General features: G+C 40.7%; 1 protein-coding gene across 1 annotated transcript in view; it reads right to left on the minus strand.

Annotated features, from left to right (window-relative positions):
- The window catches only part of LOC132593470 (acyl-coenzyme A synthetase ACSM1, mitochondrial-like), a 43761-nt gene that overhangs the window by 126 nt on the left and 18373 nt on the right, over positions 1-25262 (minus strand). The window contains exons 7-12 of the mRNA XM_060284753.1: positions 23215-23338; positions 20913-20993; positions 20272-20373; positions 4054-4181; positions 2872-2971; positions 1424-1543 (exon numbers count right to left, since the gene is read on the minus strand). Coding sequence (XP_060140736.1) covers positions 1424-1543; positions 2872-2971; positions 4054-4181; positions 20272-20373; positions 20913-20993; positions 23215-23338 — 655 coding nt within the window. The remainder of the gene's footprint in view (positions 1-1423; positions 1544-2871; positions 2972-4053; positions 4182-20271; positions 20374-20912; positions 20994-23214; positions 23339-25262) is intronic.

Raw genomic sequence — 25262 nt, forward strand, 5'->3', positions numbered from 1 at the left:
CCCGTCATTTTCTATCATCCTCAGCTCTCCTCCTTTGCCCTCTCACAGTCCCCCAGACAGGGTGGCGCCATGTGGGGGCCTTAATGGGGTCCACCATTTATGTCAGATTCTCCTCTGACCTCCTGAAGTTGGATGCAGCCCTTTGATGTACTTTGACCAGTGAAATATGAGAAGGAGTGAAGTGTGCCACCTCTAACAGAAAAGGTGGGAGTCATTGAGACAGGCCACCCCTCTGTCCATCTCTTCTAGTGCTCTGGGAGGTACCTACATGGTGGCTGCTCCTTTATCCTGGTCCCAGGATGAGGGGATGTGGAGCAAAGGCTCCAGGAAAGCTATGGTGGACAAGTGGCGTGAGCAAGAAAGACACCGTCCTTGTTATAATCCACTGCAACTTTGGGACTCTTTGTTACCCACAGTAACATGTAGCCCTTCCTGACTGGTACGCATCCTCTACTATCGATAAAGCATCAGATGCTAATGTTAGCAGCATGAACTCTTTTGTCAGATACACATGGGGTTGAATTCCAGCTTCTATTTACTCTAATCTCAGGCAATTTACTTTGAGTCTCTAAGCCTCAGTTTCCTCTCTGTAGACTGGGATGATTATCTCAGGTTGTGGAGAGGATTAAATGAAATAATAATGCATGTAAAGCATTGAGTCTAGTACACACAGTAAATGCTCAATAAATATTAGCTATATAGCTTTATAATATGTATTGATTGTAGACATTCAGACAATGCAGCAAAGTATTACTACAAAAGAAGGAAATTTTAACTTGTTTTTAAACATATCAGATAGCACTACGTATGTTATTTCTTAGCCTGCTTTTTTATCTCAATAATATATTATTATGATATTTTATGTTAGAAATCTGCATCATCAGTTTAAATTACAGAATAATATTAAATTCCATGAGTAATTTCATCATTTCTCTATTGCTGCACAGTTTTATAGCTTGTGCACAGCATTTAAAACAAATGAAGTTGAACAAAAAATATCAGAATCTATTACATACTGTTAGGGTAAATATCATTATGTTCTTTGTTGTTTGCTATGTGTGTATATGGGTGTTGGGTTGCAATACAGAATCTATTTCTCACGACAGAATGTTTTTTAATAGCTTGGAAGTTGCTGGTTTGGGTGTCTTTTTCAAATTTTGAAAGATTATAAATAACCTTCCTGGATATCCTTGGGCAATTGTCTTATTTTTTTCTTTAGGCTGACACTCCAGCAAAGGATCGAGGTTCCATCCGATTCAGTGGGCTCCCTCACACCCCTAAGCTGAAATGCTTCTTCTGCAGAGAAAAATATTAGTGCTCTTGGCTACTTAGGCTTCACCCCAGACACTGTATGAGACTTGAGGCAGTGGAGCCCCCAGAACCACTCACAGGGACCAGACCCCATCCATCTGCTCTCGCTCACCTTCCTTGGGTACTTGTACGGGGCTGTCACTGACTTCACATGCTGCTGCAGCTCCTTGGTGAGCTGGTCTCGATCATGGGACAGGAAGTTTGGGGTCAGGACAATGAAAGCCTTCACTACCTGCAGTGAAGAAGCAGAGTGGAGGCTCAGAGAGAGGGACAACCAAAGCATAGTTTAAGGAGTAAATGCCTGGGACTTCCCTGGAGATCCAGTGCTTAAGACTCCACACTCCCACCACAGGGGCCGCGGGTTTGAGCCCTAGTCAGGGAACTAAGATGCCGCATGCCATGCCACACTGCACGGCCAATAAATAAATAAATAAAACTTTAAAAATAATTTTCAGGGCTTCCCTGGTGGCGCAGTGGTTGAGAGTCCTCCTGCCGATGCAGGGGACACGGGTTCTCGCCCCGGTCCGGGAAGATCCCACATGCCGCGGAGCGGCTGTGCCCGTGAGCCATGGCCGCTGAGCCTGCGCGTCCGGAGCCTGTGCTTCGCAACGGGAGAGGCCACAACAGTGAGAGGCCCGCGTTAAAAAAAAAAAAAAATAATAATAATAATAATTTTCAGTTTAAAAATTTTTTTACTTTAAAAAATTTTTTTAAAATAAAATAAATGCTTACAAAATTAATGGGAAAACAAACTGACAGCAGAGCCTTTGGAAATCCCAGGTTCAAATCTCAATGCTTCCAATTTCCACTCTTTGCTTTGGAACATTACTTAACCTATCTTAATCTCGATCTCCTTCTCTGCGAAATGGGGAGAGGACAGGTGCATTCCTCATCAGGTTCATGCAAGATTCCATGAGATAATACACATAAAACGTGAAGCCAGTTTAAATGTATTTGTATTCCTATTATTGTTATCATCACCATTTTCACTATTATTGTAGGTAGAGTTCTGTGGGTATTTAATAATAGCTAAGACCTTGTGGGCATTTAATAACGTTGGTAATTTATTAGTTTCCTATTATTATTCATGTCCTCATTTAACTTCTCAGGGATTGTACATAGAAGGTGTTCAATAAACACTTGTTGAATCAAGGATGCATGCTCTGGAGCCAGAGTGCTCAATTTCCCACCACTTATTAGCTGTGTAATCCAGGCAAGTTATTTAACCTCTTTATGCCTCTGTTTCCTTCTCTGCAAAAAGGTATTAAAAGAGTCCTTAATTCATTGTGTTCTGTGAGGGATAAATGAGCTGACACCCAGTAAGAGCTGATTAACTGCTAGATGGCAGCAGCAGCAGCATTCACTATCAGCATCGTTTCAGTCACAGATGAGGCCACAGTGCCCCCTGCTGACCACATCGTGTAAGCGCACATGCACATCAACCATGCCCTCGCTTCACCCTAGGTCCAAGGCTGGGTAGGTATGGCCGGGAAGTTTTCCCCTCACCTGCCTTCCCAGTCCCACGCCCAGCCACGATGACCTCCACGTCCCGTTCCTCACCTCCCCTCGAAGCGGGTCCGGGCTGCTCACCACAGCGGACTCAGCCACCGCTGGGTGCTCTGCCAGGGCGTTCTCCACTTCTGCCGGCCCAATGCGGTACCTGCAGGACCAATGGTTCCTTCTGAGCCAATTCCCGGGCGAGGGTGACCCAGGCCCTCAGATCGCATCTTTTGGAGAGACACATCTTCCCTTGGCACGGAGGGTATCTGTCACAGGGCGCCAGGGCCTGTGTAATGGGACTGAAATGTGAAGTCCTGAACGTTCCATGCTAAGAAATACAGGGCTCAGGTGCCCCCCAGGTGAGAGAGGAGGTGAATGCTTCATCCTCCCAGAGCTCTGGGGCTTGGCTCAAGCTCAAGCAGCTTCCCCTGGCATGAAAACTCCTTAGCTTAAACATTTGTACAAATTTTACAGCCTGTTCCTCACTATATCAGCATTGGTTTTAGAAATTAAAAGCAACAAACTCAATTTTCCTGAAATTCCCAAGAAAACATGTTATTCTAGTGTAACGTGTCAATTTTTTTCTTTATAAACCATGTAAGAGTTAGGAACAACGGACTTGGAGTCAGACCGCCTTTGTTCAAATCTGGCCTGCACCCTGTACTGTCTTTGAAACTTCAGGCAACGTTTTTCACTGCTCACTGACTCCGTTTGCTCATGTAAAATGGGCATAATCATAGGAATTCCCTGGCTGTCCAGGGGTTAGGGCTACGTGCTCCCACTGTAGGGAGCACGGGTTCAATCCCCGCTCGGGGAACTGAGATCCTGCATGCCGCACACTTGCGGCCTCCATACACACACCCTCCCCGCCCCCCCCAAAAAATAAAATAAAATGGGCATAATCACATCTACCTTACAGCATTGGGAGGTGGTTCGTATAAAGCTCTACAGAGAGTATGGTCACATAATACGTATTCCAGAAAGGTGAATTTTATTATTGCTGTTGTTATGTGCTTCTGTGACATGTGGTTCACTACAGGAGCACACAGAATAAGGTCCCTCAACAAATAGGGCCCAAAGTCAAGTCTTCCTTCCCAGTGCCTCTAACTTGCACGATGTCTTACTTTGGTTCAGAGTTAGGCTGAGAGTCCATCACCAAGGCATGAAGGAATGTCTGGGCATGCTACCTCCCACCAGGCTTGTGAGGGTGGTACCTTCCGGTTCAGCGTCAGCCATACCTACCCGGAGGCATTGATGACATCATCGGCCCTCCCCAGGAACCAGAAGTAGCCCTCTGCATCAACGGTTGCTCTGTCCCCACTGTTGTAAAAGTCCCCACACTCCACTTCGGCTGTCTTCACCGGGTTACTCTGCAAAGACATCAACACTCCTCTGTCAAAAACAGTGAGTTTAGAGATGATGAGCTACAACAATGAGCTCAGAACTGGGTTTGAATCCTGCTTCTGGCTCTACCTGGCACCTGGGCAATTTTTATAATCTGAGTCTACTTTCATGACATGCAAGCACTCAATGCATGCTACTGGTCGATTAGTGAACAATGTTAAACCAATTTTAAGAACAATTTTTAAAAAAAATTTTATTTATTTATTTTTGGCTGGGTTGGGTCTTCATTGTTGCACGTGGGCTTTCTCTGGTTGCAGCGAGCAGGGCTACTCTTTGTTGCAGTTCACGGGCTTCTCGTTGCGGCAGCTTCTCTTGTTTTGGAGCACAAGCTCTAGGTGTGGGAGCTTCAGTAGTTGTGGCACGTGGGCTCAGTAGTTGTGGCTCACGGGCTCTAGAGTGCAGGCTCAGTAGTTGTGGGACACAGGCTTAGCTTCTCCGCGGCATGAGGGATCTTCCTGTACCAGGGATCGAACCCGTGTCCCCTGCATTGGCAGGCGGACTCTAAACCACTGCGCCAACAGGGAAGCCCATTGCCTCCGGTTTTTGGCAAGAGATACGTTTTCCACTTGAGATACCAGATCAAATTCTGTTTTAAACAAATGCTTTAAAGTAATTTGATTTAAAGTGAAAAATAATGTAAGTAATAATATACATGGTGCATGGACGTGGCAGAAAATAGTTGACGTGGACTTGAATGACTGACATTTAGGAGACACCACATCAAAGGGTACAGAAAAAGTCCCACCCCCAATTCATGTACCATTTAAACTGCTGTCCATCTCAGTGTACTCTGATACAGTTGACCTGACACATCCCTGTGGACACGTCTTCCCTGAAGGAAATGATATTTCTTGATGTCAATCATCTGAGGTAGGGTCAGAGATTGGAACCTTGCAGATGGGACTCCCACACCCAGGGAAGGAATTCCTTTGTCTCTCCGGGCCTGAACTTCTTGGAAGTAGATCTCAGAGCCATTGAAGAGCTCCTGAATGGTAGGAGAATAGTATCACATCTACCACACAGAGAGGGTCAGAGTCTACAGAGGCACCTAATTGAGTTCTTCACCTTGACTACTTTTAAAAAGTGCTACTGGTGGGTGATGTCAAGAAAACATGGCAAATGAGGAAGACTTAAGGTCTCATTTCCCCCAAAAAACTACAAAAAAAGTACAAGAAGTTGAATTGACTATGTACAACATCTGGGAAAGAGTCAAAGGCTTAAAACAACCTTATAACTACCCAATCAAGAAAAAGCCATCTTAAAAATGGTACAAAGTTTTGTGACATTTTATTCACCCTTGCTCCAGCCTTTCTCCTGCATGGCAGTTTTGGTCTTGAGCAGATGGCAGCCCAGTTCCCAGTGCCCCTGCTCCAACTAGAGACAGCAGAGAAGATCTCATTTGCAAATTATTGTACACACCTGTTGTAACCTGTCTGGGGATAATGGGAGGACTGAGCAAGGCACGCAGTTCATGTAACTCAGAATATAAGTGGGAAAAGCAATAGGCACTGTTCATAGAAGCTACCTGGAAGACTACAAAACTAAAAGGTACCTAAGGTAAGAAATTATGGGTGGAGATATACAATAGATCATCAAGGTCTGGAGGAGAAGCTGGGGTGAGATTCTTTCAAGAAATTAGGATATTCAAGACAGCTGTGCACATGGCAGTATTTAGAAAACCATGCACATACCTGAGCAAGACGTGTGCTCACAAGAGTCCTAAGAAGACCTTAAGGTTTCACCTCAGACTGATCTCTAGGCGCAGAGCAAGCTGAGCTAAGTGGTGAAGGAGTACCCCAGCACAGACCTAACTTGTACATTGGTTGTTCTCTCCTTTTTGTTGTGATTGGTATTTTTGTTTGTTTGACCTCTTGACACTCAAGAAAATCTCTGTCAAAACATTAGCTGAACATGAGCTAAATGATCAGAAACTTCAGTGTGATCACACATGGCCAATAATTGTCGTTGCAAGAAGAGTTTGGAAACGTCTCAAAACAAACATACTGTTATAGGCTTCAACAGTCAACAAAACGAAACAAGAACAACAACAAAACCCCAGACACCCCAACCCCCAGGGAAGCAGGAGAATCTGATTTCCAGAGTTACCACATTGTAATAGTGAGAGGCCCAATATTCAACTAAAAATTACAAGACATACAATGAAACAGAAATCATGCCTCAGGACTTCCCTGGTGGTCCAGTAGTAAAGAATCCACCTTCCAATGCAGGAGAAACGGGTTCGATCCTTGGTCGGGGAACTAAGAGCCCACATGCTGTGGGGCAGCTAAGCCCGTGCACCACAACTACTGAGCACGTTTGCCTCAACTAGGCAGTCCTCATGCTGCAAACTACAGAGCCCACACACTCTGGAGCCTGTGCACCATAACTAGAGAGAGAAAATCCACACGCCACAACTAGAAAGAAGCCCGCACACTGCAACAAAAGATCCCACATGCCACAACAATGATCCTGTGTATTGCACTAAGACCCTACACAACCAAAAGTAAAAAATAGATAAATAAAATAAATAAATATTTAAAAACATCATGCCCCATTCAAAGGAATGAAATTAATTGACAGAAACCATCCCTGAGGAAGCCCAGACATAAGACTTACTAGACAAACAGTTTAAATCAAGCTTGTTAAATGTGGTCACAGAGGTAAAGGAAGAAATGGACAAAGCACTACAAGAAGTCAGAAAAGTGACATGTGGACAAAATGAGAATATCAACAAAGAGATGGAAATTATGGAAAGGCACCAAACAGACATTCTAGAAAAGGGCAATAACTAAAACAAAAAATTCACTGAAGTATTTGGCAGTAGTTTAAAACAGGAATAAGAAAGAATCAGAGAGTTGAAGACAGAACAATAGAAGTTATTGGGTCTGAGGAGCAAACAGGAAAAAAATTGAAGAAAAGCAAACAGAGCCTAATGGACTTGCATGACACCATCGAGCAGACAAACATGTGCATTATGAGAGAAGGAAATGAGACAGAGAAAGGGACAGGAATAGTATTTGAAGATATAGGGGCAAAATCTTCTCAAATGTAATGAAACACATGAATTTACAAATACAAGAAGTTCAAAGAAATCCAATAAGATAATCCCAAGAGACCCACACCAGGAAACATAAAAATCACAATATTGCAATCCAAACAGAATCTTGAAAACAGCAAGAGAAGTGACTCATCACATACAAGGATCCTCAGTAAGATTATCAGTTGATTCTCATAGGAAACCTTGAAGGCCAGAAGTGGTGGGATTACATATTTAAAGTGTTGAAAGAAAAAAACCTGTCAATCAAGACTTCTCTATCTTGCCTTCAAAACGCTCCTTAAAAATGAGGGAGAAATTAAGATATTTTCAGATAAAAGCTGAGGGCGTTCATTGCCACTAGACATGCCCTAGCAGATATGGTAAAGGAATTCCTACAGGTTAAAATGAAAAGACTCTAGACATGTGTCAAATCCATATAAAGATATCTTTGGAAAAGTTAAGTGTGTGGGCAAATGTAAAAGCCAATATTACTGTAATTTTGATTTGTGACTCCACTTTTAATTTTCTATAGTATTTTTTTTTTATTTATAAAAAAATTCTAAGTCTATATTTTTGGGTACACAGTGTACAAAGGTATAATTTATGGAATCAGTATCAGAAAGAGGAGACAAAGCTCTATGGAAGTAGAGTTTCTTGTTTTTGTTTCTTTAATGCTTCCATGTTTTTAATGAGGTAGCATTGGTTTATAACATCATATGTTTCATGCATACATTATAATTTGACTTCTTTATACACTACAGCACGCTCACCACAAAAACTCTAGTTTCCATCTTTTACCATACAATTGACCCTCTTTACTCACTTTGCCCTCCAACCCCCATCCCCTCTGATAACCATTAATATGATCTCCATATCTATGCTTTTGTTTTGTTTGTTTGTTTTTCTAATATTCCACATATGAGTGGAATCACAGGTATTTGTCCTTCTCTGTTTTGTTGATGGTTTCATTTGTTGTGCAGAAGCTTTTTAGTTTGGTGTAGTTCCATTTGTTTGCTTTTGTTTTTGTTGCCCTTACCCGAGGAGACATAGCCAAAAATATGTTGCTAAGACCAGTGTCAAAGAGCACACTGTCTATGTTTTCTTCTAGGAGTCTTATGGTTTTAGGTCTTACATTCAAGTTTTTTAATCCATTTTGAGTTAATTTTTGTGTATGACGTCAGATAGTGGTCTAGTTTCACTCTTTTGTCTGTGGCTGTCCAGCTTTCCCAACATCATTTATTAAAGAGACTTTCTTTTCTCCATTGTAGATTCTTGGCTCCCTTGTCATAAATTTGTTGTCCATATATGTGTGAGTTTATTTCTGGGCTCTCAAATATTTCCATTGATCTATGTGTCTGTTTTTCTGCCAAATTATTTTGAATAGTATAACTTTGTAGTATGATTTGAAATCAGCAAGTGTGATCCTCCCACTTTGTTCTATTTTCTCAGTGAGGATTGCTTTGGCTACTTGGGGTCTTTTGTGGTTCCAGACAAATTTAGAATTCTTTGTTCTATTTCTTTGAAAAATGTTATTGCAATTTTGATATGGATTGCACTGAAGTTGCAGATTACTTTAGGTAAAATGAACATTTTAACAATGTTATTCCTTCCAATGCATGAGTATGAACTAGTTTTCCATTTCTTTGCTGCTTCTTCAATTTCTTTCAACAATGTCTTATAGTTTTTCGTGTACAGGTCTTCTACCTCCTTAGTTAAATTTATTCCTAAGGATTTTATTCTACTTGTTGTGATTGTAAATGGGATTTTTTTCTTAATGTATTCTTCTGCTAGTTCATTGTTATTATATATAAATGCAACAGATTTTTGTATACTGATTTTGTACCCTGCAACTTTCCTCTTTTCATTTATTAGTTGCAATAGTTTTTGGTGGAGTCTTTAGGGTTTTCTACATATAAAATCATGTCATCTGCAAATAAGATGACAAGTAAAATTTGTCACCTTTCCAATTTGGATGACTTTTATTTCTTTTTCTTGCCTATCTGCTGTGATTAGAACTTCCAATACTATGTTGAATAAGAGGGGCGAGGATGCTCATCCTCGTCTTCTTCCTGATTTTAGAGGGATGGCTTTCAGTGTCTCACTGTTGAGTATGGTTTTAGCTGTGGGTTTGTCATAAATGGGCTTTATTATGTTGAGGTATATTCCTTCCATACCCACTTTATTGAGAGTTATTTTTAATCATAAATGGATGTTAAACATTGTCAAATGATTTTTCTGCAACTGTAGAGATAATCATATGATTTTTATTCTTTGTTAATGTGGTGTATCACATTGCTTAATTTGCATATATTGAGCCACCCTTGGATCCCTGTAATAAGTCCCACTCCATCATGGTGTATAATCCTTTTAATGTATTGTTGTATTAGGTTTGCTAATTTTTTAAAAAAATTATTTATTTTTGGCTGTGTTGGGTCTTTGTTTCTGTGCAAGGGCTTTCTCTAGTTGCGGCGAGCAGGGGCCACTCTTCATCACGGTGCACGGTCCTCTCACTGTTGCAGCCTCTCGTTGCAGAGCACAGGCTCCAGACGCGCAGGCTCAGTAGTTGTGGCTCACGGGACTAGTTGCTCCACGGCATGTGGGATCCTCCCAGACCAGGGCTCGAACCCGTGTCCCCTGCATTGGCAGGCAGACTCTCAGCCACTGCACCACCAGGGAAGCTCAGTTTGCTAATATTTTGTTGATAACTTTTGCATCTATGTTCATCAGAGATACTGGCTTGCAATTTTATTTGTTGTGTGTGTTATCCTTGTCTGGTTTGGTATCGGTCTAATGTTGGCCTTGTAAAATGAGTTGGGAAACCGTCCTTCCTCTTCAATTTTTTGGAATAGTTTGAATATGATAGGTATTAAATCTTCTTTGAATGTTTGGTAGAATTCACCAGTGCAGCCATCTGGCTTTCTGGGAGGTTTTCAATTACTGTTTCAATCTCCTTAATGTTGATCAGTCTATCCAGATTTTCTATTTCTTCATGATTCAATCTTAGAAGGTTGCATGATTCTAAGAATGTTTCCATTTATTCTAGGTTGTCCATTTTTTGTTCATCATATTCTCATAATCTTTTGTATTTCTGTAGTATCCATTGTTATTACGCCTCTTTTGTTTTTTATTTTATCAGTGCCTTCTCTCCTTTTTCCTGTGAGTTGAGCTACAGGTTTGTCAATTTTGTTTATCTTTTCAAAGAACCAGCTCTTTCTTTCATTGATCTTTTCTCTTGTCTTTTAAGTATCTATTGCATTTGTTTCTGCTCTTATTTTTAATATTTCCTTCCTTCTACTGTCTTTGGGCTTCACCTATTCTTTTTCTAGCTCCTTTAAGTGTAAGGTTAAATAGTTTGAGACTTTTTTTGCTTCTTGACGTAGGCCTGTATCATTATAAACTTCCCTCTTAGTACCAGTTTTGCTGCAACCCACAGATTTTGGTATGTTATACTTTTATTTTTAGTTGTCTTAAGGTATTTTTAATTTTTTCCTTTAAGTTCTCCCTTGACACAGTAGTTGTTCAGCACCATGTTGTTTAGTCTCCACATATCTGTGACTTTTCTAGCTTTCTTCTTGTAGTTGATTTCTAGTTTCATACCGTTATATTCAGAAAAGATGCTTGAAAGGATTTCAGTCTTCTTAAATTTATTGAGACTTATTTTGTGTCCAAACACATGGCCTAACCTTGAGAATGTTCCATGTGCACTTGAGAAGAATGTGTAGTCTCCTGCTTTTGCATAGAATGTTCTATATACGTCTATTCAGGCCATTTGGTCTAATGTTTTATTTAAGGCCGTTGTTTCCTTGTTGACTTTTTGTCTAAATGATCTACCCATTAACGTAAGTGGAGTGTTAAAGTCCCCTACTATTACTGTGCTGCCATCAATTTCTCCTTTTACGTCTGTTAATAATCGCTTTATATATTTTGGTACTCCTAGGTTAGGTGTATACAGTCGTTAGTTCCAGAAACCCCTGCAGATACCAAAATTTGAGGATGCTCAAGTCTCTTATAATTTGCATATAACGTACAAACAATTTCCTGTAAAGTTTATATCATCTCTAGATTACTTATAATACCTAATACAATGTAAATGCTATGCAAATAGTTGCCGGCACACAACAAAGTTAGATTTGCTTTTTGCTTCTCTCTGGAATTGTGTTCTGAATTTTTTTTGATCTTCAGGTAGTTGAATCTGTGGATGTAAAACGTGCAGATCTGGAGGGTTGACTGTATATATATTAATAAATATCATATATTCTTGAAGGGTTATCTCCTTTATTATTATGTAATGTTCATCTTTTGCTCTTCTTACCTTTCTTGGCTTGAAGTCTTTTGTCTGTTATGAATATAGCTACACCCAATTGTTTTGGCTGCCCTTTGCTTGCAGTATCATCTCGCATCCCTTCACTCAGAGCCTATTTTTTTTTAGAGCTGAGATGAGTCTCCTGGAGGCAGAATATAGTTGGATCTTGTTTTTTAATCCATCCAGCCACTGTGTCTCTTTTGATGGGTGACCTTAATCCATTGGCATTTAGGGTGATCACTGATGATATATGAGGACTTAGTTCTGCCATTTTATCTTTTGTTTTCTGGTCGCTCTGTATTGCCACTTTTTTGTTGTTTGTTTGTTTTGGGTTTTTTTGGGGTTTTGTTTTGTTTTGTTTTTTTCCTTGTGTTTCTTTCTGCCATTTTAGTTTGGTGGTTTTCTATGTTGTTTTTCTTCAGCTTATTCTTTTTTTATGTTTTGTTTTGTGGTTACCATGAGGTTTGTATAAAATGTCTCATAAATAAAACAGCCCTTTTTCTGTAGATAACATCTTATCTCATTTGCCTATACAGGTTCCATCGTTTTCCTGTTCCCCCTTTATATTTGGTGTGTGTGTGCCTCAAATTATCTTCTCTTATACTGTAAGTGTGTTACCAGATTGAAGTACCTTAGTTATTTTTACTGCTTTCCCCCCTTTTATGCTATAACTGTTTAACAACTTATATAGAGTTGCAATTTTCTGATTCTATCTGTTTACTCAAAGTTTTGTGTACTTTTGTCTTTTCATTTTGGTAGAAGAGCTCCTTTCAACATTTCTTGTAAGGCAGGTTTAGTGGCGATGAACTCCCTCAACTTTTGTTTGTCAGGGAAAACCTTTATTTCTCCTTCATATCTGAAGGATAACTTTGCTGGTTAGAAAAGTCTTGGCTGACAGTTTTTATCTTTCAACAATTTGAGTATGTCATTCCACTCTCTCCTGGCCTGTAGAGTTTCTGCTGAGAAATCTGCTGATGGGCTAATGCGGGTACCTTTGCAGGACAATGTCTTTTTTTCCCCACTGCCTTTAAAATTCTTTTTTTATCATTGATTTTGATAGCTTAATATAATGTGCCTTGGAGAAGGTCTGTTTGCACTGAGATAATTAGGTGTTCTGTTAGCTTGTGGAGTCATATATCCAGTTCCTTCTCCTGGTTTGGGGAGTTCTTAGCTATTATTTCTTATTTTTTTATATGCTCTCTGATCTCATCTTCTCTCCTCCTTGTGGAATACCAATTATCCTTATGTTATATTTTCTAATGAGTTTCTTCATTTTTTAAAACCTTATTTCTCTCTCCTACCTGAATCATTTCTAGATTTCTATCTTTGAGCTCACTAATTCTCCTTTCCATATGGTCTGCTCTATTTCCAGTGGTTTCTAGTACAGTCTTTATCTCATTTTATTGAGTTCTTCAGCTCCAGAATTCGTTTGTTTCTTTTTTAGGGTAACCAATCTCTTTTGTAAAGTATTCCTCTGTTCATCCACTTTATTCCTGAGCTCATTGAATTGCTTTTCTGAGTTTTCTTGTAGCTCAGTGAGTTTCTTCATGATACCTATTTTGAATTCTCCATTAGTTAAAGCATGCTCTTCCGTGATTTTCACTTTGGTTTCTGGAGAATTGTCATTTCCTTTTTGGTATACTGCATTGCTGTCATTTTTCATGGTGCTTGATGAGATGTTCCTGTGCCAGTGCATTTGAAGTATCCACCACCTTTCTTAATAGATAAAGTTTTGCTTACTTTGTTTCTAACAAACCAATAATTGGTAACTAGAGGTTTTTCCTTTGTTTTTAAGTAGGTGGCACTACAGCACAAGTTTTTTTTTTTAACATGTTTATTGGAGTATAATTGCTTTACAATGTTGTGTTAGTTTCTGCTTTATAACAAAGTGAATCAGTTATACATATACATATGTTACCATATCTCTTCCCCCTTGCGTCTCCCTCCCTCCCACCCTCCCTATCCCACCCCTCTAGGTAGTCACAAACCACGGAGCTGATCTCCCTGTGCTATGCAGCTGCTTCCCACTAGTTATCTATTTTACGTTTGGTAGTGTATATATGTCCATGCCACTCTCTCACTTTGTCACAGCTTACCCTTCCCCCTCCCCATATCCTCAAGTCCATTCTCTAGTAGGTCTGTGTCTTTATTCCCGTCTTACCCCTAGGTTCTTCATGACTTTTTTTTTTTCTTAGATTCCATATATATGTGTTAGCATATGGTATTTGTTTTTCTCTTCCTGACTTACTTCACTGTGTATGACAGACTCTAGGTCCATCCACCTCACTACGAATAACTCAATTTTGTCTCTTTTTATGGCTGAGTAATATTCCATTGTATATATGTGCCACATCTTCTTGTGGGTTTTTTTTTTTTTTTTTTTTGCGGTACGCGGGCCTCTCACTGTTGTGGCCCCTCCCGTTGCGGAGCACAGGCTCCGGACGCGCAGGCTCAGCGGCGATGGCTCATGGGCCCAGCCACTCTGCGGCATGTGGGATCCTCCCAGTCTGGGGCACAAACCCGTGTTCCCTGCATCGGCAGGCGGACTCTCAAACACTGCACCACCAGGGAAGCCCAATGTGCCACATCTTCTTTATCCATTCATCTGTTGATGGACACTTAGGTTCCTTTCATATCCAGGTTTTTGGTTCGTCTTTCCAGAGCTGCCTCTTGTGTTATTTGAGAATCTGCATTTTCCATCTTCCATTGTCTCTGTGGAAGGTGTGGCCCCATGCCCTCATAATTGCTTCTTGTGCTCCTGGGGTCACTGGTGCCTTGCTGTTGCTGGTGTCACTTCTGTTGCTGGCATCACCACCAGGAGCACTGATACGGCAGAAGTTTCCGCTGTGTCTGGGGTTGCCTAGGTTGCGGCCACTGCTGCCCCAGTGGGGGTAGTTGGAGGGAGGGGTAGAAGCTGGGGTCAGAGGTTGTCATGTTCATGGGCACCACCACAAGCAGGGGTCTGGAGTTTCATGTGCTCCTGTGGCTGAAGGGACTGGGGTCATGGGGCTCACTTCTACTGCTGCCCAGTTCTCTGTGGCCATGGGCACTGCTGCAGCTGGAAGCCAGAGTCATGTGTGTCACCTTTGCTGCTGCTGCTGGATTCTCTGGGGCTGTGGCTCAGCCATGATAGCCAGGAGGCCAGTATCATGGGCACTGGTTCTGCCTCTTCTGTGTGTTCCAACCCATCCACCTTCAGATTACAGATGTGTAGATCTCTCTTGTGTCCTGGTGTGTTGAGCAGAGGAACCGGTGTCGTGTTATGGATGTTTTACTAGTTGTAGATTAAAGGAGAGAGACAAAGGGATTGTCTCACACCACCATAATGCTTAGAAGTATAGCTTTTGTATGTAATTGAAGTTAATTTGGTATCAATACAAATTAGATTGTTATAATTTTAGGATGTTATATGTCATCCCCATAGTAACCATGAAGAAAATATCTAAGGAATATAAACTAAAGGAAATTAGAAGAGAAGCAAAATATGTCACTAAAAAATATCAACTAAATAAGAAAGAAGATGGTAGTGGAGGAAATGAGGGGCAAAAAAGCATTAAGACATACAGAAGATGAATAGCAAAATGGCATATGTAAGTCTTTCCTTACCAATAATTACTTTAAATGTAAATGGGTGAAACTCTCCAATCCAAAGGCAGAGATTTGCAGAATAGATGATAAAACATGATCCAACTCTACACTGTCTATAAGAGACTCATTTCAGATTCAAAGACACAAGTAGGTTGAAAAGATGGAAAAAGACATTCCCTACAAATAGGAGACAAAACGGTGGCTATCTAATAATATCAGACAAAATAAACTTGAAGTTGAATACTGGCACAAGTGACAATAAATGGACATTATATATTGAAAAAAAAGATTAATTCACTGAGACTATATAACATTCAGAAATATATATGCACCTAACAGCATAGTGCCAAAATATATGATGCAAACATAGACAGAATTAAAGGGAGAAATCAAAACTCCAAATTATATAAAATAAACATTGATAGAATTGAAGGGAGAAATATACAGTTCTACAATAACACTTGGAGAGTTCAATATATTGCTTTCAATAATGGATAGAACAACCAGAAAGAAGGTCAATAATGAAGTGGAGGACTTGACTAACACTACACACCAATTGGATCTGACCGATATACAAAATACCCTGCCTAAGAACAACAGAACACACATTTTTCTCAAATGTACATGGAACATTCTACAGGATGGGTCACATAATATGCCACAAAACAAAGATTAGTACATTTTAGAAGATTGAAATCATACAAGGTATCTTATCTGATCACATAGAATGAAATTAAAAATTAACAACAAAAAGAAAAGTGAGAAATTCACAAATATGTAGAAAATTAAGCAATACAGTCTTAAACAACCAATAAGTCAAAAATGAAATCACAGGGGAAATTAGAAATTACATGGAGATAAATAACAACCAAACTACAACATACCAAAGCTTGTGATTGTAACAAAAGCAGTGTTGCTTAGGAATTTTAAACACCTACATTAGGAAACAAAAAAATCTCACGGCAATAACTTAACACTTTAAGTAACAAGAAAGAGGAGAGCAAACTAAATCCAAAGCTAGCAAAAGAAGGAAATAAGTTTGGATCTAAGAATAACAAAATAGCGAATAGGAAAACAATAGAGAGAACAAATAAAGCCAAAAGTTGGTTCTTTGATAAGATCAAAATTTGACAGATGTTTAGCTATATTAAGAAAAAAAGAAATGATTCAAATTATTAAAATCGGAAATGCAAGAGGAGATATTACTAGCCATTTTACATTCCAAAAAAGAAAAGTTTGTAAGAGAACACTAAAACAATTATACACCAAAAGACAGGATAATCTAGATGAAAGAGGCAAATTTCTAGAAACACATAATCTACCAAAAATAAATCATGAAGAAATAAAAAATATGAATAGACCTATAACTAGTAAGGAGATTGAATCAGTAATCAACACTCTCATCCCTCCCCACCCTGAAAAGAAAGCCCCAGACCTGATGCCTTCATTGATGAAAACTCCCGAACATTTAAAGAAGAATTAATACCAATTATTCTCAAGCTCTTCCAAAAAATTGAAGGGGAGAAACAAACTCCTTAACTCAATCTATGAGGTCAGCATCACTCTGACACCAAATCCAGACAAAGATACTACAAAAAAAGAACACTACAGACTCTTATGAATAATGGGGGCAAAATTCTCAGCAAAATGCTAGCAAACAGAATTCAGCAACATAGTAAAAGGATTATATACCATGTCCAAGTGGGATTTATTCCTGGTTCAACATATGAAAATCAATCAATGTAATGAACCATGCTGTAGAATGACAGTGGGGGCTGGGGGACCCCATATCTATTCAACTGATGCAGAGAAAGCATTTAACAAAATTCAGTACCCTTTCATGATAAAAACACTGTTTATTTAATAAACTAGGAATAGAAGGAAACATCCTCAACATGACAAAGGCCATATATTTAAAAAAAAAGCATAGCTAACATCATTCTCACTGGACTGAAAGATTTTCTCTTAAGATCAGGAACAAGACAGGAGAGCCTGATCTCACCATTTCTACTCAACAAAGTATTGGAAGTTTACCCAGGTCAGTTAGGCAAGAAAAAGAAACAAGGCACCAAAATGAAACAGAATTAAAACTAGATCTGTTCACGGATAGCATGATCTTACATGTACAAAACCCTAAAAAACTTTCTCTCACACACACAAATTGTTAGAGCTAATAAAGGAATTCAGCAAAGTTATAGGAAAGAAAATCAATGCACAAAACTTAAGATGCAGTTCTATATCTTAACAATTAACAATCCAAAAAGAAAATTAAGAAAACATCAATAAGAATACAATACTAAGGATAAATTTAGTATAGAAGGTGAAAGACTTGTACACTGAAGATTAAAAATCACTGCTGAAAAAGAGAAAGAAGACATAAATAAATGGAAAAGCATCCCGTATTCATTGATTTGAGACAATATTAAGGTGACAATGCTGCCCAACATTATCTACAGATACAATGCAATCCCTATCAAAATTTCAATGGTGTTTTTTCAGACATAGAAAAACCCATCCTAAAATTCACATAAAATCTCAAGGGATCCCAAAATGCAAACACAACCTTTAGAAAGGAGAAAAAAGTTGGAGGACTTAAACTCCTGATTTCAGAAACTTACTTCAAAGCTATAGCAAACAAAACAATGTGATACGTTCATAAAAAGAGACATACAGACCACTTGAAGAGCATAGAGAAACCAAAAAGTAACCCTCACATATACTGTCAATTAATTTTAGGCAAGGGTGCCAAGACTATTCAGTGGGAAAGACAGTCTTTTTAACAAATGGTGCTTGGAACCTTGGATGTCCACATGCGAAAGAATGAAGTTACCTTATATCATACACGAAAATTAATTCAAAATGGATCAAAAACTTAAATGTAAGAGCTGAGCTTATAAAACTCTTGGAAGAAAACACAGAGGAAAATCTTGCCTTGGATTTCACAATGATTTATTGAATATGATATCAAAAGCACAGGAAATAGAAGACAAATATTGAATACATAAAATGTTCACCAAATTTAAAAACTTTGTATGTCATAGGATACTATCAAGAAAGTGAAAAGACAACCCACTGAATGGGAGAAAATATTTGCAAAGCATATAATCTGCATATCTGATACGGTATTAATATCCAGCCTACATAAAGAACTCTTACAACTTAGAAACAACAACAACAGAAAAATGAACAAGCCAATTAAAAATGGGCAAAGAACTTGAATAGACAATTCTCCGAAGATATACAAATGGCCAATACGAACATGAAAAGATGCTAGTCATTAGAGAAATGTCAATCAAAACCACAATGAGTTACCACTTCAAACCCATTAGAATGGCCATTATTAAAAATAAACTGAAAATAGCAAGTGAGTGTAATGATATGAGGAAATTAAAAGCCTTGTGCATGTGGAAAACATGCATGGCAATTCCTCAAAAAGTTAAACAGAATTACCATATGATCTAGCAATTCCATTTCTGGGTATATAACCAAAAGAAGGGAAAGCAGGGACCCAAACAGTTACTTGCACAATCAGTGTTCATAGCAGCATTATTCACAAAGGCCAAAAGGTGGAAACAACCCAAATGTCCATCGAAACTTGGTATATACATACAATGGAATATTATTCAGTCTCAAAAGATGACAGTTTGCTAAAACATGGATGAACCTTGAAAACATGGTGCTAAGTGAAATAAGCCAGACACAAAAGGGCAAATGTTGTATGATTCCACTTATATGAGGTAACTAAAATAGGCAAGTTCTTAAAGACAAAAAGTACCATTAGAGGTTACCAGATGCGGGGAGATGGGGACTAGGCAGCTGTTGTCTAATGGGAACAGAATTGCTTCTGAGGATGGAGGAAATTGTCTGCAGATGCATGGTGGTGACGGTTGTGCAATATTGTAAATTTTACTCAGTGCTACTGAGCTAACGGTATGCTCAGGAATGGTGAAAAGGGTAAATTTTATATCATATATATATATATATATGCCTCAATAAAAAGAAAATAAAAGAACAGAATATAAGCCCACAAATCTCAAAGGTAGAGTGACATGTCTCAATGCCATGAGAACATGTGAAATGAAGGAAATCAGTGTGGCCATATGGCAAGACATCTTTGCTAAATAAAATATGTTATGTACAATTTTTTTTAAGTCATGGCTTTGGACCATGCCAGTTCAATTTAATGAGAATCTCTGTGGTTGGATCCAAGTATTTAAAAAAACAGAATCCCTCAAATGATTCTAACGTGCAGGCAGTATTAAGAACTGCTGATCTAGATACCTGTTACTCTGTGTTCATTTTCCCTTTTATCCAACCTTTACACTGTGCTACTGAGAATTAAGGCTAAGGCTTGCATGATTGCTTCTGGACAATAGTACCACAGAGGGACAGGGCCCCACCCATCCACCCAAGGCCACAGTGTGAGCACAACAGTGACACCAGTGGCTGTGACTTTGTAGAAAGGAGATGGAGTCTGAGATCAATTTCAGGGTCTGTCTACCCTTCTACAGTCCATCTTGGAAGCTGAGGTTTTCCTCTTAGTGGCCACTGCTAGCTAGGGTTTGTCTGATGAAGAGTTACAGCAGGTTTCCTTATACTCTATTGTAGGTTTCTGTAGTTCCTGGATTTCTCATTTAGAGTTTGGGGTCCAAAACACACCACTTTGAATCCTAGGCCTGCCATTTATTTGACATGGGAAAGACACGTTAAGCTTCTAATCTGCAGTTTCTTCCTCTTTAAAGTGGGGATAATAGCGCCCCTGGAGGCTCAGCGAGTATAATAGATTTGTTTGCACCCTGTTGCTAAGTGTGGTGGTATGATGTGAACCCAGTCAAAGCCAGCATTCTTAACCACAAGAGATCACTGGACCCCAAGTCTGGTGGTTCTGAAGCCAGGCTGTTTTCTACCCCAGCAGTCAGCCCATAAGTGCCAGATGGGTTATGACAGAAAGGGATGTGGGAACACACTATGAGCTTTGAGATTAATTAGAACAGGTTTCATTGACTTGGAGTGAATAAAGGAAGAAGGAAGAAGTCTCAAGATGCAGAGTTGAGTCCAGTCCCTTATCACCTACACAGCTCCCTGCAAGGATTCTTGGGCCATGTGGGGGCAGATGGTGTGGCCTTACCTCGTAGCACACGAAGATGCCTATGGGCCTGGTAGGCTTGATCCTGATGCCAATGTTTCCTTCAGTGTTGGGTGGCAGGATGTTGCCCTTGTCATCAATGATCTGGAGCAAGAGACCTGTGAATCCGACCCTGCAGGGATCCCCAACACTCCTGCCCCACCCAAACACTGCCTGGCTCATTCATGTGACACAGTGGAGGTAGTTGGGGGAGGGGGTTGTGGTAGAGGAGGCCTGTCAGAAAATAGAATAAAACTGTCAAAAGTCTTTGAAATCAGCAAATGGTGGAACCCAAGCCACGGGTCTATGTGTTTCATGCATATATAGACATCACAAATGTGTCTTCAAGCGAGAAAACACGGATCAGGAAAAACTAAAGGCACCAGCAGTGGAGAGAGCTGCCTGTGCTACTGCAAGTACTCTTTCCCAGGCTCGGTGCATGAGGCCTCTGGCTGTCCTGGCAAGCTGCGCTCACGCCCAGGACATTGCAGTTCTCAACTGAAAACTCCCCAGGAAACTGGAGGAAAAGTAGGCGGAGAAGAGGAAGGGCAACCGGGAGGCATGACTGGTTCTGTCACCTCGTGTCACACAATGGTCCAACCCCAGCCGAGCACTAATGTCTGCCAATGTCTTTACCACCAGACCTGAACGTCGTAGGGTGGGATGGCCTTCCCCATGGAACCTGGCTTGATCTTCATCCCCCGGAGAGTGCCACAACTTATTCCCTGTTCACAAAAGAAGAGAACTGGGGTTGGCGAAGCGTCCAGGCTGATCACAAAAACACAGCATCCTTGCTTACAGATGTCATTTGATGCTGTGCAAAGAGCCCTCGTGGAGAAGCTAGAAGCCATCGACCCCACTCTAGTCAGCAGACATTCACTGCACCTGACATGGGCTGGGCCTGAGCCCAGTGCTGGGGCTACAGAGTCCAGTGGGAGAGGCCATGAAGAAACAGAGGAGTGAGCCCGGCTGTGGGCATGTAACATAGGGTGTGGAGTGCCCACTGTATGCCAAACATGTGTCCCTGTGCCGGGGAGGGCCATGAGTATATTTCACAACCATTTACTTGTAGCTGCCTCAACTGCTTCTCAGAGCTGTGCTGAGATTATTCAGATTGTTCACGTTGTTCCCCTACCCCCATGTCTTCCTGATGAACCTTATTCCTTCTTTATGGTTCTCTAAATTATCATTCTTCCTAAAGTTAAGCGCTTTACACACAGAGAGACCAAGGTTTGAATCCTGACTCCACCACTCACTAGCTATGTACCAAGTAATCCCCCTTGATCTCCTCCTCTGTTAAATGGGGGTAATTATAACATTATCGCTCAGAGTGCTTGTGAGTGTGTGCCAGGCACACACCAAGTATTCAATAAACAACTACTACTAGCTATCATTCAGGCCCTAATAAATGGAAGTTGGGAGATTCTCTTTCTGTGGTATTTTTCCCCACACTTCTATTGTTGCTTGTCTGTTTCCCTCAGTAGATAATGAGCATTCAGAGAATAGAGATTGTCCCATCCATCTCTGCACCCCCAGCATCTAAACACAATACCTACCTAAAAACAACAGTGACAACCATAGCTGCAATAGGGGTTAGACACTGTGCCCAGAGCTTTGTATACTTTCTTTCTTTTACCTTATCATAACCTTGCAAGACTGGCATATTTCCATTTTGGAGATGGGGAAGCTAGACTCTGCAAGATTCAGTGATATGCCTACAGTCTCGAAGCCTATAACTGGCAAGGCTGAGATGTGAACTGGGGTCTGAGCTCCTGAGAGAGGAAGTACTTTCCCCTTTGCTATGTCACTGCTCACACTCTAATGTGGAAAATGTTGCAGAAATGAGTGAATAGGTGTGAAAACGTTTGGAGAAATAAAGCACCATCCGGGTATCGGGGAGTATTCCTTTGTTACAAGTAGTTAATGCGAAGGGACTGGCGTCATGGGTGTAGCGCATAGTTCTAACCTCACCCTTCTTGTCTGAATGCAAACTGTGGACCAGCAAGGACAGACCTAGAGTCTTAACATTTCTCAAGACTGGAAGCAGACCCAGTAACTGATTATTTTTTTATTTATTTATGCAAAATAATGTCAGACAAGTATGTCAATTGAGACTGAAACGGCTATTTTGCTACAGGCCCTGAGAAGACAATCATACCTCTGTCAGCTAAAGGGATGATAGGGAAGTAGGGGAAAGTGGCTCTGCCCAGCATCGGAAATGCATTGAAAATGTGTTAGAAGTGAGATACCTGCCCATACTATCATGGATAAAGTCCTTGAGATTCAAGACATGCCTGATGCTTTGAATGCCCTGCCCACCTGACTGGTCAGTGATCCTCTTCGGGATCACACTGTGTGTGTGTGTGTGTGTCTGTGTGTGTGTGTCTGTGCGTGTGTGTGTGTGTCTGTGCGTGTGTGTGTGTCTGTGTGTGTGTGTGTGGCATGTATATAGAAGATCTCTCCTCCTGCTAGTTTCTCACCATCAAAGCTGTGTGCTCTCCTCATAAACACCCAGAAATGAACTAGTGAACTTCCGGGGCTAGCTCCGGCCTGCTCCTGTGGTTGCTGCCTAGGAAGGGACGGTGAAGTGGACAGGACTTGCAGTGGTGGCTTCCATGTCTCTGGAGAGTGCCTTCTATGCCAGTGCCCCTCCTGGGCTCCCTTAATTATAACTAATTATCACAGGTACAGTGGCACCATGTCCTTAGACCCCTTTCTAAGTTTTTGTCCAATAGTTTTCAGCACATGGGTCTTTTGACAAGTTGATGAGCTGCAACTGTCCTTTCTGCAAATTTATTTGGGACAAATAAGCCTAGAGCTCTGGAGCCTCCCACTGGCTTTGAGCAATGCTGTGTGCTCTGCACACACTCATAGCAGGATTCAGCTCATCTGCTGGGCTCAGTGGACGAGCACATCCTGACTGGCCCAGAGGGACCCTTCACCTACCGTTTCTGACTGTCCATAGGCCTGGTAGAGCAGAACGCCTGTCTGTCTTCTCCACAGCTCTTGCTCCTCGGGCAGCAGGGCCTCCCCACCAGTACAGCAGTGCTCTAGGGTGGGGAACCTGAGGCTGAGGGGAAGGCAAGATGTCAACAGAGCCTCCGCAGATTGGGCTTGGGTGCTCTGCCCCAGGCCCAGGGAGAGCTCAGAGCATTGTCATATGGATCGTTCATCCTTCTGCTTCTTCGCTTTCTTACTTGCCTTCTGGGCATTTTCCTGGTGGTCAAGTCCAAGTGGAATCATTTCCTGTTGGTACCTGTTAACTCACCTGGCAGGGGTAGCTGGTGGTGGTGGTGAGGCTAATGGGTTAAATCAGGGAGATCAGGATTGAATATGGATGTTGATGTAACAAGACGGAGAAAAGTGTGCTTGGAACACATTCTAAGCATTCTATGTGGCTAAGAGGGATATTTTTGTAAACCATAAGGGCTGAGGGATAAGACCCCAAGGATATGCTAGGATGGTAATAGAACTGTACCGCCTTCTGGGAAGAGTGGGCTTATGTGAACTGAAGGCCTTTTGTGTTTCTGGCTGGAGAACGCAAATTAGGGGTTGGAAATGAATTGCTCGGGACATCAAGGAAGACCAGGATCCATGTAAGTAAAGAGAAGAAGGATCACAGGTAACAGCCCTGAGAGCAGGAATTTGGGAGAGAACAGAAAAGTCTGCTGTGAATATTTGCAGTAGTTTGCTAGGTACGTTGTGCGATGTAAATCCTCTCATCTATTTTCCCCATGAAGATTTCCATAAATAATACAAAAACCATCACAAAATAATGATGGATTCCCTGAAGGAAATGGGTAGAAGTGATTGGGGTCTTAGTACCACTTTGCACGGGGCTGAGCTGAGCCAGCTCGTAGGGATGAGGGAGGTGGCAGAATCCCTTGTCACCCTCTCCTCATATATACAGAGCCTGTAGTGATGGACAGCAGGGCTGGCTTCATTGAGGGTATGTTCCTCATTCTTCTTGAGCTTTATCCAAAGTACATAAAATGGGCAGAGTCTCCAATAGAGGCAATATTCATGCCCTGGTTGGATTTGTATGGGGTTTGTTCACCATCTCAAGAACGTTGCAACAAGTAGCTGTAATATGAGCTTTGAAATACAGTTGGAAACGTAATTCTGTCAGATTGAGGGTTCATGAATAAAATCAAGCTGTATTTCAGTTATCTTCATAAATTGAACTCCTTGGTATTTTAAGTCTTTTATGTCTAAAACATGTTAGCTCTGATTCTGAGGTAGCCATTTCAATTTCAGAGTCGCTAAAAGATACATAAACAACCATAAGGTTCAAAGAGCAGATTTCAGGTGAGCTAAAAATTAATCCACAAACATGGGGAAATGCAAAAATAAAATGACAGTGTGATACTACATGCCCATCAGATTGGCAAAAATTAAAACTTGGACAAAAACAAATATTGCCAAAGATGTGAAACAATGGGAATTCTCCTACCCTGCTAGGGTGAGCATACCTTGGTTCAAAACTTTGGAAAATAAGGTAGTAGGTGCAATGTCAGTGTGACCTAGCAATTCCTCTCCCAGAGAAGATCTACAGCAACGTGTGTTTACGTGTTTATGTACATGTTCAAAAATTCAATGCAGCATTAATCATCAATAGTCCCAAATTGAAAACTACCCAAATGCCCAATAATAGAACTGAGTTAAAATGTGCTACTTTCATAAAATGTAATGTTATACAGCAATGAAAATTAACTCCAGCATTATTTAACAACACGGACACTTCTTAGAAACATAATGTTGAAAAAAGAAGCAGATATTACAGAATAATGTACGATTACATGAAGCTCAAAAGCAAGTAAAGTAATTTGCCTAGGGATATTTCCTGTGTAAACTATGCGGGAAAATAAGGAAATGAACCATAAAAGCCAAGACAGTGGATTCCTTTAGTGGACATGGAGAGGCATGAGGAGGTCTCTAGGGACACTGGCCATGTCCTATTTTTGGGCCTTCGGTGAGCAGTTACATAGCTGTTT

Source organism: Globicephala melas, chromosome 15 (assembly GCF_963455315.2).
Source record: "Globicephala melas chromosome 15, mGloMel1.2, whole genome shotgun sequence".
Lineage (NCBI taxonomy): Eukaryota > Metazoa > Chordata > Mammalia > Artiodactyla > Delphinidae > Globicephala > Globicephala melas.